Consider the following 12605-nt stretch of genomic DNA (forward strand, 5'->3'; position numbering starts at 1 on the left):
CTGTGATATGTGCTGAGAGTGTGAGATGGTGGAGAGGAGAGCTGGGTGTTTGCGACTGAGGATGTGCAGGGCCGACATATATTTTAAAGATTTTTTTCATTCTTTATTTCTTTTGTCTTTTCAAAAAGTGCAACAGTTTGTTGGATGAAGCGCCCATTTAGACGCTCGATGTTCCTTCAGTGAGCACAAAATCGGAAAACCTTAACCAGCTCAGACATCTTCATATATTTATTATTGAGCATTCCGTTGCGCATTGTCGTAAAAGTAAATCGGAAGTGCATTATTGAAAATCTGGTAGCAGTAAATTTTGAAGGAAAGAAAAACACACTCACGCTGAACGGGTACAAACGAGCATTCACCATCAAATGGCAACGTAGCTATTGTTTTTCTATGTGGCCAGTTAGTAATACAAATTACAAGCAAACTGCGGCCGGTGTATGCCACACGCATGATTACTGAAACTAGTGAAATCATAATTAGTTCCTGAATTAGTGTGACGCCATTTAGGATTTCGTCAATAGGCCCTTATTACAAACTATGACTGCCCATATAGGTAACTTTAACCAGGGTTTCAGTTTAAGGCAAGGAACTAACCCCTTCATAACTAAACAAATTACTAGCCACAACTTTAAATCAAACGCCCTCTAATATTAAGGTGAGCCTTAGGGTACTGAATCACGACCAAGTAGGTATATTTCTTGATGAAGGACTTTACAAAAGAAACGTAAGAGCTGCTGTTGAGAGACGTGGACGTCGACAACAGCAAATACACGTCCTTTCTTCCTTCAGTACTGCACGAGGTCATCTAAATAAATATGGAGACGCCCGTGACATAATCAGCATGGACAAGCATAAAAGTCGTTTATAAAACGAAACACTAAGCACTTGCCTTTTTAAAAGCACTAAAAATGTACAACAGCAAATCTGAGATCACACGTCAATCATAAACATGCCATTCCCAAATTACAACGGGAATACAAGAAAACAATAGAGAGAAAATCGACGGCGAACAACATTAAACATGCCGACGTACGTAAAAGCAGGAACAACAATATCGTACAACCAGACAAATATAATACTGTATCAGGCAAAGCTGCAACAAACAACATGTCCACAGATCATACCTCTAAGCAGACATCTAAGGAACAGTGGAACATCCAGCCTGTCTTTAGTGACTGGTATTGCGCGAAGTACACAGACGTAATACCTTCCGGTCATCCTCTCGAACACGTACGAACTATTTCCTAGTCTCGTTGGATGGCCCGTAATTACCATATATATACATATCTCGTTGGCTTATCTATAATAACATTAACACAGGTAAACAAATTACATATTAACGCCACGGTATCTATTTAGAAGTATAAGACATGAGAACGGAATGGGTTTGCCGGCTGCTGCTGCCGCTGCTGGCTTGTGGATCCCTGGCCGTTTTGCGCCCCGTTGTCCCCTTCAATATGTCAGCCGAAATGAGTTTTCTTGTTTGTGTCGCACACTCGAACCGCGGCGAGCGCGGCGCTTTGCCTATAAAGAGCGCCTCTGAAGGAGAAGTTTCCGCAAAAGAGAATGCGACGTGCATCTCCGCCGCCCCGCTAGCATTTTATTTGCGACCGGAGTGCAGCTCTAAGAGTTTCTCGCAATTCCGTCCTGCCCTCACTCCTCCATAGCGGTGCTGTGCTGGGCGCCTCGCTGCAAGCCTGGGGCGGTAAAGCCTCCATAGAAGCCGAAGCCGATAAATCCTTCTCCCTCCCCCTGCCACTCCTCTTCCACCCCTCTTACCCAGTACCACTGCGCCTGCCCGGTCTCCGGTGGAACAACACATCATGCCCAGTGGTTGCGAACAGAATACCTTTATACTGTATCATCACTACACTAGGGACCCTTGCCTACTAATACGAGAAGATAACGAAAAATTAACAAATCCAAAGTTCTTCACGCAACTCCCATCCGCAGTAAAGTGACGCAGTATGTATTCCCAATTTCGTATCAAGAACAACTGCCAGTATGAGGCACTTAGAACTAGGTACCCTCGGTATAGTGAGTCAGCTTAAACCAATAAACGCACTACAGGCTGCATACCAAGTAGCTTATTTTCCTGGAAAGCTGATGTAATAGTTCCATAATTAAAAATCGTACACAACCGTTCGCTCCACCTAAGGTCCGTACATAACGACTGGAAAGTTGCACAGGTCACGCCAATACATAGGCAATCCAGTGAATTACAGACACACACCACTGATGTCGATTTGCAGTAAGATTTTGTAACATGTACACTGCTCGAACATTATGAGTTACCTCGAAGAAAACAATCTACAGACACAAAGTCAGTATGCACTTAAGAAACGTCATTCTTGTGAAACACGATTAGCTCTTTTTTCATACGAAGTAATGCGTTCTATCAATAGATGATCTCAGATTAATTCCTTATTTATAGATTTCCAGATAGCTTTTGACCCTGTTCCTCACAACTGGCTTGTAATCAAATTGCGTGCCTATGGAGTACTGTCTCAGCTGTGCATTTGGATTCGTGGTTTCCCGTCAGAAAGATGACAGTCGGTAGCGACTGAGGGAAGGTCATCGAATAAAACGGAAGCTGTATCTGGCGTTTGATAAGGAAGTGTTACATGCCTTCTTCGGTACTTAGCCCATATAAACGACTTAGCAGACAATCTGAGCAGACCTCTCGGTTTTTTGGAGACGATGCTACCATTTAGCATCAAGTAAAGTCATCATAAGCTCATAACCAATTTGCAGAATGATTTATGGTGTGAAAAGTGGCAATTGTCTCTACATGATAACGAGTGAGAGTCATTCGCATGAGCATGAAAAGGTATTCTTTCAAATTTCATGATAAATCACAGAAATTTAAAGAACGTAAAGTCAGCTAAGTACGTAGGAATTACAATTATGAACAACTTAAACTGGAAGCATCAAACTGAAAATCTGAAGGCAAACCAAAGGATGTGTTTTGTCGGCAGAACACGTAGAAAACGCAACAAATCTACTAATGTGGCTGCCTACATTATGCTCGTCCGTCCTCTTCTGAAATATTGCTGTGCGCTGTGAGAGCATTACCAGAGAGAACTGACAGAGGACACCTAAAGACGTCAAAGATGGGCAGCTCGTTTTCTATTATCACGAAGAAGGGGTGGGGGGGGGGGGGGGGGAGAGAGTAATGGATATGATATACAACTTAAGATGTCAGTCATTAAAACAAAGGTGTTTCTCGTTTTCACAAAATTTCAGCGACCGTTTTCTTGTCTCAGTGTAAAATAAGAGAAATCAGAGATCGCACAGAAAGATTTAAGTGTTCGTTTTTCCTATGAACTATTGGAATTGGACGGTAGAGAGGTAAGTGGATTATAATTTAAGCAGGGACCAGCCACAAGCATGGTTTGAAAAAGCTTATGTAAGTAAAACCATTACTGGTTTCTGATTTATTACAAATCCTTCTGAGGACAGCTTACAAAAATTTCTTTGCTTTCCTGTTGGGCCTCGTTTTGTACTCGTTCCTGGTTCCGTTCACTAAAATAAACAAAGAGCTTTTCGTTCACAGTTCGATGAACTTACAACGGAGTTTTTCCACGTCCACAGAAACATTCATGAAGTGATTTTAATGATAATAAAACATGAAATGTAGCGAAAACTTAGGTGGCTTGTATTTCTGTTGGACAAATCCGTCCTGCATTTCTGTTATCGATTTTAACACATTTTTGCGTGCACTACACTGATGGGCCCAAACATTATCCACCGCGACGATGGACGCCGCCTCGTGGTGTTGAGGGCACGTAAAGCGGTAACAAAAGTATCGAAGATGTGGACTGCAGACGGGGAAATGAATTGAATAAACGACCTTGACAAAAGGCGGTTTATTGTTACGCAGAAACTGTAAACGGCTATCCCGAAAATGGAGAAACAGGTCGGATGTTCACGTGCTACTGTCGTATCAACTGAAAGAGGTAGGAGGACAGTGAAGCCACCACTAGGCGCTAAATGGTTGCATGTCCACAACCCTTCACACAACGTGGGTTTCGGAGGCTTGTCTGCTCTGTAAATTAGGATAGATAGCGGCGTCTCAGCCGAAAGAGCACAATGCTGGTTCACGCACAAGTGTTTCGGAGCACACCGTTCGTCGCACATTGGTAAACATGGAGCTCCGCAGTAGACCACCCCCACGTGTTCACATGTTGACCTAACGACATCGTGATTTGCGATTGCATTGGGCACGCGACCATCGAGATTTTACCGAAATGTGTCGGCTCCTAGGGTGAATGACATTTTTGCTACACAATGTCGATGGTCGCCTCCACAAACGCCGTCATTGAGGTGAACGGCGGTTCTTAACGTGCAGCACGCCACGACCGCAGGCTGATGGGAGCAGTATTATGCTTTGGGAGACATTCTTCTGCAGCTGCATGGGACCTGTGATAGTAATCGAAGACACACTGACAGCTGCAAACCACCTGCATCCCTTCACGCTTGATGTGTTCCCTGACGGCGCTGTCATCTTTCAGCAGTATAACTGTCCGTGTCTCGAATAGTTTGAGGAGCATTATAGTGAACTCAAGTTGATTTCTCGGCGCCCAAATTCGTCTGATGTAAATCATATGGAACCCATCTGGGCCGCCTTCGGGCACCATCACCGCGTACGCAACTCAGCGGCCGTTATTTACCGCGAATTACATAACCTGTGCGTATATATCTAATGCCACATACTTCCACAAACCTACCAACAAACTGTAGGATCTCTGATACGCACAGTCAATGATGTATTTCGTTCCAAAGACGGAGAAACAAGCCATTAAGTAAGCAGGTGGTCATTAGTTTTGGCTCATCAGTGCTTCTAAGTGTACTTTAATCCTCTCGGAAATGCCTTAACATACACATTTATATTGTTTATGGCAGCACACACGCTCAACATTTAAAAAAACGTGGCCCAGCTTGAATTCAAGGAAAAAAAAATTTGCTTCAATGATGTTTAGTAGAGATCTTTACTACTTTTTTGTAGGGTCTTAGGTGCCAGTCACTTTCATACCTGAGGGAGTAGCGGAGAATTTTCTGTGGCTTTTTTAATTGTGTAATGCGTTTAAGTTATTCCTATGGTGGTTATAGCACCAAAATATAAAAATTCACCTGCGACTCAGTTCTGATCCAGAACACAGTCAAACCTATGCCAAATGTTGACAGTGTAAGGTGACCACAGAGAAACTCCTCTCATGTATGAGTGGACTAATGCCACGCAAAGCTGTGCAGCGGGTGTTTACAGAGGCTGACTCGTGTTTTCGCTTTGGCCTGTTGCAGATCTTCCCCGACCTGTACCACTTCCAGCACAACTCCGTGGTGAAGCGTTCGGCCGAGCCCAGTTTGGAGCATCACAACAACCTGCTGGGCGAGAGGGAGGTGAGTACAGTACCAGGACAGTCTAGTCCTCTCCCTGCCATAAGTGTTCCACGTCATTCATATGAACACGCCCGTAATGAGTTTCACACCAGCTTGCCTCTCAGATGTATTATGCGGTAAGCTTGACTCGTATGAAGAGCATTCGTAATTGAAGCATTTTCCGAAAGAAAGGCACGTAGGACATAATGGTTATTTGAGGTAGGACAGTTTAAATACTTACTTTCAATATATCTGAATAACAACCTGATTCTAATACACAAGTATATTTTAACAAGATATGCGCTACTGTTAAGTAAATCTTCCCTAAATGCTAGATGTTTCAGCGTATGCTTTTAATGTGAAAATTTGGAAATTTGTGATAGGGGCTTATGGGACCAAACTGCTCAGGTAGTCGGTCCCTAAGCTTACACATTACTCAATCTAACTTACTTACGCTAAGGACAACACACGCACCCATGCCCGATGGATGACTCAAACCTCCGACGGGGGGAGCCGCGCGAATTAATGTGAAAAATAATATTTATGATAACATTTGTAGGCCCTTTTCCTATAAATCGGTGTCAGTAGTCTATAATAAGCAAACATGCCTTTCACCAAATGTTACTGTAACTCACAGAAAACATTAATACATAACAGTAATATTATTGTTAGTGTACCTACCATCAGGGAACCATCAGAGAGGTACAAAAATAAATTAACAGAAAGTAACCCGATACCAAAATACAACTAACCAAATAAAACAGCACTGTTTTGTCCTGTGGTCCATACATTATGATGGGCAGTTTCTCTGGTATAGTTTCTGATTACTGTAGGACCTTCTGCTTCTCTTCTTCTTCAAGCATTTTGTTATCACGAACTACATCATCCACGTACTTGAATAAATCTCTAACATGCATTTCTTTTTCTGGCTTCACTGTACTAAACGCCATTGTTAACAGTCTGAGGTTTTTCAATACACCATCACTGTATCTCTGTTGTCAAAATCGGAATGACGTATATCGACGTATGTATGTCAGCCAGCCTTGTACTGAACAATGTGCTTTGTATTTCAGAACAAAATACTTACGAATTTCAAGTACAGCTCCAGATGATTCAGCTGAATCAGAAATGGTGTCGCACATCAAGGGAACACTGCCCTGGACTCTAGCATTGAGCTAATCAAACAAAACTGCGGTAGAAAATTCTACATAATCCGCAGACTAATATTTGCAAATTTCGCCGAAAAAGGTCACTTAGACATATGGACCCTTCTTTCGGAAAATGCCTTAATTACAAGAACATTCAGTTTTCACGCCCACCAACCTGATTAAATATATCGCCCTCCTCCTTCATATGGATGCAAGTGTACGCATGTACGTAAAAAAAAGCATTTGCAGTGTGGACGAGATGAGACAAAATCGTCTGCCAGTCTTCAGAAGGCGAGGTATGCTGCGAACAGGAATAACTACTAGTTTCTCATTTTTGCTGTTGTAATGGCTTGAGTCCTTTCATATCACCAAGAAATCACTGTACTAAGTCGGGGTAAAAATGTATCGGATTGTATATAACCTGTTGCTCTGTAAGAAAATATATGCAAAAATCTACCAAATAATGCGAAGCAAAGACGACTCTGCACAGTTTCTCGTATCTTTAGTTACAAGATAACGCACATTTCAGATGGAACTAAACATGGTGTTTAAAGACGGGGAGCGAATGGATAAAAACGTATATATCTGCTGCCACGCGGTCTCTGTTGGATAATCTGTATGCAGGACGATTAGGAAATAAGATCAGGATTTGACGTCCTGACGACGATGAGATAATCAGAGACAGACAGATGAAGTACAGAGAAGAAAACAGCCGTACGTTTTTTAAAGGAATATTCCTTGCATCCGCCCCGAGCGATTTGGGTAAACAACCGAAAATCTAAACTTGTTTTTTGTACAAGGATATGAAATACCGTCCCACGTCTCGCCAGTGTGCTGTGAACACTTGTGAGGAATGTGCTGTAGTTATAACACATAACTCTAACATAGAGCCATTAATGTTAATGCGGTAGGAACAGAGGAGCATGCTAGTCTCAGGACCTTACAGATTGTCACAGGAACTTGTAGTTCCTTATAGGAACACGTAGTTTGTCAAAGGAGTTGGAAATCGTCACAGGAACTTGTAAATCGTCAAAGCAACTTGAAACTGTCACAGGGACTTATAAATCACCACAGGAAAATGTAGATTGTCACTAGGACTTACAGCAGTATGTTTGCTGTGTGGTGTAACAGGCTGTTCTGCCCAAAATGTGGAAGGACCTGCAGAGATAATATTTACAACATGTGGTGTTCGAATTGGAAAATATGGCCATGGACGGAAATCCACAAGAGACCGGGTCACTGTAGTCACATAGAGATGGTCTGGCTGCTAAATAAATAATTTACACACAGAAAATTCTGAAGAAACTGTAGGAATTCGTATCCGAGAAGCGTAATCACTAAATATCGCGTCAGTTTTTAACATAAAATCACGCTTCAGACGGTACACTCCGCCGAAAGTGCTCACGAAGCAAAGTGCTGTGTGTGATAAAGATTCAGAACCTACAAGAGTCCAAAATATCATATCCTTTCTTTCAGGAGTGCTAGTTCTGCTAGGTTCGCAAGAGAGCTTCTGTAAAGTTTGGAAGGTAGGAGACGAGGTACTGGCAGAAGTAAAGCTGTGAGGACGGGGCGTGAGTCGTGCTTGGGTAGCTCAGTTGGTAGAGCACTTGTCCGCGAAAGGCAAAGATCCCGTGTTCGAGTCTCGGTCCGGCACACCGTTTTAATCTGCCAAGAAGTTTCATACAGGGCACACTCCGCTGCAGAGTGAAAATCTCATTCTGGATACAACAGTCCAGGTCACACTATGGATTACCGAATTTTTGTATTGTGTCCTGATAGAGTCAAGTTCACGCGTTATGTTCTCTACAACCTCCATAATAATTTGCTCGAGTGATGGACGTTCTATTTTGTAACGAGCGACGAGTCTGTATCAGCTTCGTGACTGGAGTTACGTAAACTGCGGCGGTGCGCCAGCCAACATGGGTTTTGGTGCCCGCTAGTGCCTAGTTGTCGGACGGACAGTGCGATCGTTTGCATCTAAGAACTGCTTCTTCGTCGCGGTAGTGAGCAAAAAGGAAAGACTCGAGAGTACGGAGAACATTCTGGGAAGCTGTAGAATTGGTATAAAGACGACGCTAGCCACGTTCACATGCCGTCTGTTACTAGGGAATGTAAAGTGTTTGGACCGCTCTGCAGGTTGGTTCTAAGAAAGATGTGGACGGAACTGGGCTGCAGGCCACTAGAGTGGCAACTGGCTGATTTAATGGTTTAGTGTACCGGATAAACTGAAATAACCACCATTATAGACAGACTAAACTGCCCTGTCACATTGGGAACAACAGAGGTGGTCCCAGTTTTTACTCCAAACGTCGCGTCAAGTCATCGGTTTAGGTTGATGCTGTCCTCCACTTTGTCCTATACTGTGCTACTCTTTTTCATTTCTATGAAGCTACTTCACCAAATATGTTCTCATGTAGTCTGCTTTTAAATTCCTAGTCCGCCTTGCTACTGTCTCTCTCCACTGCCGCTTTAAGTTGCAGGTCAAGTATTCCTGGATGATGAACAGGCGATCCACTTACCTGGCCCTTCTCTTCTCCGCTCAAGTTCTTTCCTCACCTGCTCTTATCAGTAGTTCTTGCTTTCGTATTTCATCAAACCAGTTAATTTTTAACATTAAACGTGGGCACCTAATTTCAAATGCTTACAGTTTCTTGTTCTCTAGGTTTCCCGATGGTCTGCTTTTCACGTTTCCATATCATTATGTCATATGGTAGTGTTGTTGTTTGGTATCAAGTTTTCTCTCTCTCAATCCATTTAGTTCTGATGTCTCCCCTTCTTCGACCATCCCGTGTTGATGTAAATGTAGGGGAACACCTTCATTTCTTCCACTAGTACATAGTCAATAATTTTGATGTTATCCTTCTTTCTTCTACTCCTGAGGTTCGTCTTTGTTTATCTTAACCAATATTCTGCACTAAATACGCTGGAAATTCTACTCAGCAAGTCTTGTAGATCTGCATTACATGCTTCCAGGGGAGTGTCCTTTTAGGAATCTTAGTACTGTACCCTCTTCGGTTTTATTGCGCTCCTGAAATGTTGTTTCGTTGCTCCTTGGACGTACAAGTGATGGTGGCTTGTGCAATATTAATGTATGTATTGAAAGAATATCTGATGAATACATTCTGTTTTAGCGGAGATGTTCTGCAGCAGTCGCAAAACGTAATATTATCGTGTTTCGCAAGCGCTCCAATGTAGTTACTGAGAGAGGTAGCTCTCAGTGAACCTGTCACGTGCAGAGAGAGAGAGAGAGAGAGAGAGAGAGAGAGAGAGAGAGAGAGAGAGAGAGAAAAGGCGCCACCAGAGCTCAACAACCCGCCACCCCATGACCCTCCCCCCCCCCTCCTCCCCCGCACTTGCACGTGGCAAGTACTCCGCCTGCGTCCCGGATACCTCCAGTGCTGTGAGCGGGTTCGCGTGGAACTCGTTACTGCTCCGCGAAAACACACAGTGATTAATATCGTCGCTCTCGGAGGAACCGCAAGCCGAATATTTTTCAGCGTTAATATTTCCGAGATCTGCACGTTTTAATTAAATTTTTCTCTGCCGTTTCTTCTATCTTCCTTGCCTTTTATTCGCGTTTCAGATTATTTTTCTCCTCGTGCTGTGCCGTCGTCGTTCTTTCCGAGATGGCTACTGGTGACAGAGATAAATAGATGGTCATCAGAAGTAGAGGTCTGCGGAAAAGGAAAGCTATTTTTATTCGCTCTTTCCTTCTCGCGCCGTAGCTTTTTCGTAATTCATACAATTCCACATTACCGCCACGGGCGACAATTTATGAGTACTTGCAGCGTACAAATTAATAAAATTAACCGACGTTCAACCTTCCTAAACCATTATTGATCTATCAGAGTAAAAAGCGCTCACAGTCAGGGCTTAGATATATTCCTCACTTCAAAGTTCCATGATCGACTAAGTCATTATAAATTACTTGACAAACGAGGAGTTGCCAGGGATTTCATTTTGCCAATTTTCTATTAGAAGCGAAAAAAAAAACGAACTGTGTAATAAAGCACTGAAAACATTTCATTTCCATATATTTGTGAACACAGCTCTGAAAGTGTGAAACATTCCTACTGAGGAATAAGCATAATGTACAATTGAGTAAGCATAGTATCCAAGAAATATAATACCGAACAGTTTCTGTAAGCTCAACCAAACTGGTTCGCGTGTCTACAACGCGATTTTGTAAAAGTCTCTGTGACAACTCCATTTCATAGCTCTATAGACGGCTGCCGTTTACTCCTACAACCATTTATGCATCGCCAGCTGTCAAGGATTTCCTTAAGTTCACTAGACTGTGGGAGTGTCTTAGTAGTAAAGAATAAATGCATTAAAACTTCACACATGACGCGCCACGTAGTGTTTATGACGTCATAGCTTCTGAAATGTGTGTGGCACCGAAGTGCAGTTCCGTAGGTGCGTTTAAAGGCATACTTGGATATTGACTATGAAATTTATGCGAACACATTTAGTAGTACAGAAGTAATATACTTAAACGTCATGTATGATGCGGCAGTGTCTCATACATCTCATTGTTTATGACGACATGTCTTCTGAATGAACCTATGATAGCTAGGTGCTTTTCACCCCCATAATGATTCTTGCCTGACAATAAGATATATGTGTATGAAGTTTGGTTTAAATCGGTCCATTAATTTAGGAGGAGCGCGCGCGCCACACACACACACACACACACACACACACACATACGTGTGGATATCCAAGCTAACGTACATTTACGGTTGAACGACCATGTGAAACTAATCGTAGAAGACGCAGTTACCAAACTGAGAGACATTAGATTAGATTAGATTAGATTTACTTTCATTCCAATTGATCCGTAGTGAGGAGGTCCTCCAGGATGTGGAACATGTCAGAAAAACAACAATACATGACAAATATTTAAACTAAAACAAATAAGCTAATGTACCATTCCACAGGTCCCAAGTGGAATGATCGTCATTTTTTAATGAACACTAAGAGTCATTTTACAAATACTATTGCACTGAATTTAAAATAAAAAAGTTTTATATTTATTTATAAGGTAAGAAACATGTAATACAACTACTGTAATACTTATTTACAATGAACACATTACTGCACTGAAATGGTGCAGAAGTTAGATTATACTTACACACACACACACACACACACACACACACACACACACACAAATTTTCAGTGAACACATTACTGCACTGAAATTGTGCAGAAGTTATGTTGTACTTATATACAAATCAGTTGGTTTTCCTCAGAAATTCATCAATGGAGTAGAAGGAGTTGGCCACCAATAAATCCTTTAGGCTTCTCTTAAACTGAATTTCATTGGTTGTTAAGCTTTTTATGGCTGCTGGCAAGTTATTGAAAATGTGTGTTCCTGAATAATGCACACCTTTTTGTACAAGACTAAGTGACTTTAAATCCTTGTGAAGATTATTCTTATTTCTAGTATTGATTCCATGAATTGAGCTGTTGGTTTGAAAAAGTGATATATTTTTAATGACAAATTTCATTAAGGAATAAATATATTGGGAAGCTGTAGTTAGTATCCCTAGTTCCCTAAACAGGCTTCTGCAGGATGTTCTTGAGTTCACACCACATATAATTCTTACTGCACGTTTTTGTGCCCGGAAAACTTTAGCTTGGCTTGATGAATTACCCCAGAAAATAATCCCATATGACATTATGGAATGAAAGTAAGCATAGTATGCCAGCTTTTTCATTTTTATATCCCCTATGTCTGACAAAATTCGCATTGCAAACAGAGATTTGTTAAGACGCTTCAGCAGTTCTGTGGTGTGCTCCTCCCAGTTGAATTTATTATCAAGCTGTAATCCCAAGAATTTAACACCGTCCACTTCTTCTATCTTCTTGTCATCATATGTTAGACATATACTCTTGGGACACCCCTTACAAGTTCTGAACTGCATGTAGTGTGTTTTTTCAAAGTTTAGTGACAAAGAATTGGCTAGGAACCAGTGATTAATGTCTACAAATATTTTATTGGCTGATCTTTCTAAGACTACACTTGATTTGCTATTTATTGCAATGTTTGTATCATCAGCAAACAAAACAAAC

At 41.8% G+C, this 12605-nt stretch overlaps 1 protein-coding gene across 1 annotated transcript in view; it reads left to right on the forward strand.

Moving 5' to 3' along the window:
- The window catches only part of LOC124622799 (furin-like protease 1), a 342484-nt gene that overhangs the window by 110221 nt on the left and 219658 nt on the right, over positions 1-12605 (forward strand). The window contains exon 2 of the mRNA XM_047148591.1: positions 5302-5400. Within this exon, the coding sequence (XP_047004547.1) occupies positions 5302-5400 (99 nt within the window). The remainder of the gene's footprint in view (positions 1-5301; positions 5401-12605) is intronic.

Source organism: Schistocerca americana, chromosome 7 (genome assembly GCF_021461395.2).
Source record: "Schistocerca americana isolate TAMUIC-IGC-003095 chromosome 7, iqSchAmer2.1, whole genome shotgun sequence".
Lineage (NCBI taxonomy): Eukaryota > Metazoa > Arthropoda > Insecta > Orthoptera > Acrididae > Schistocerca > Schistocerca americana.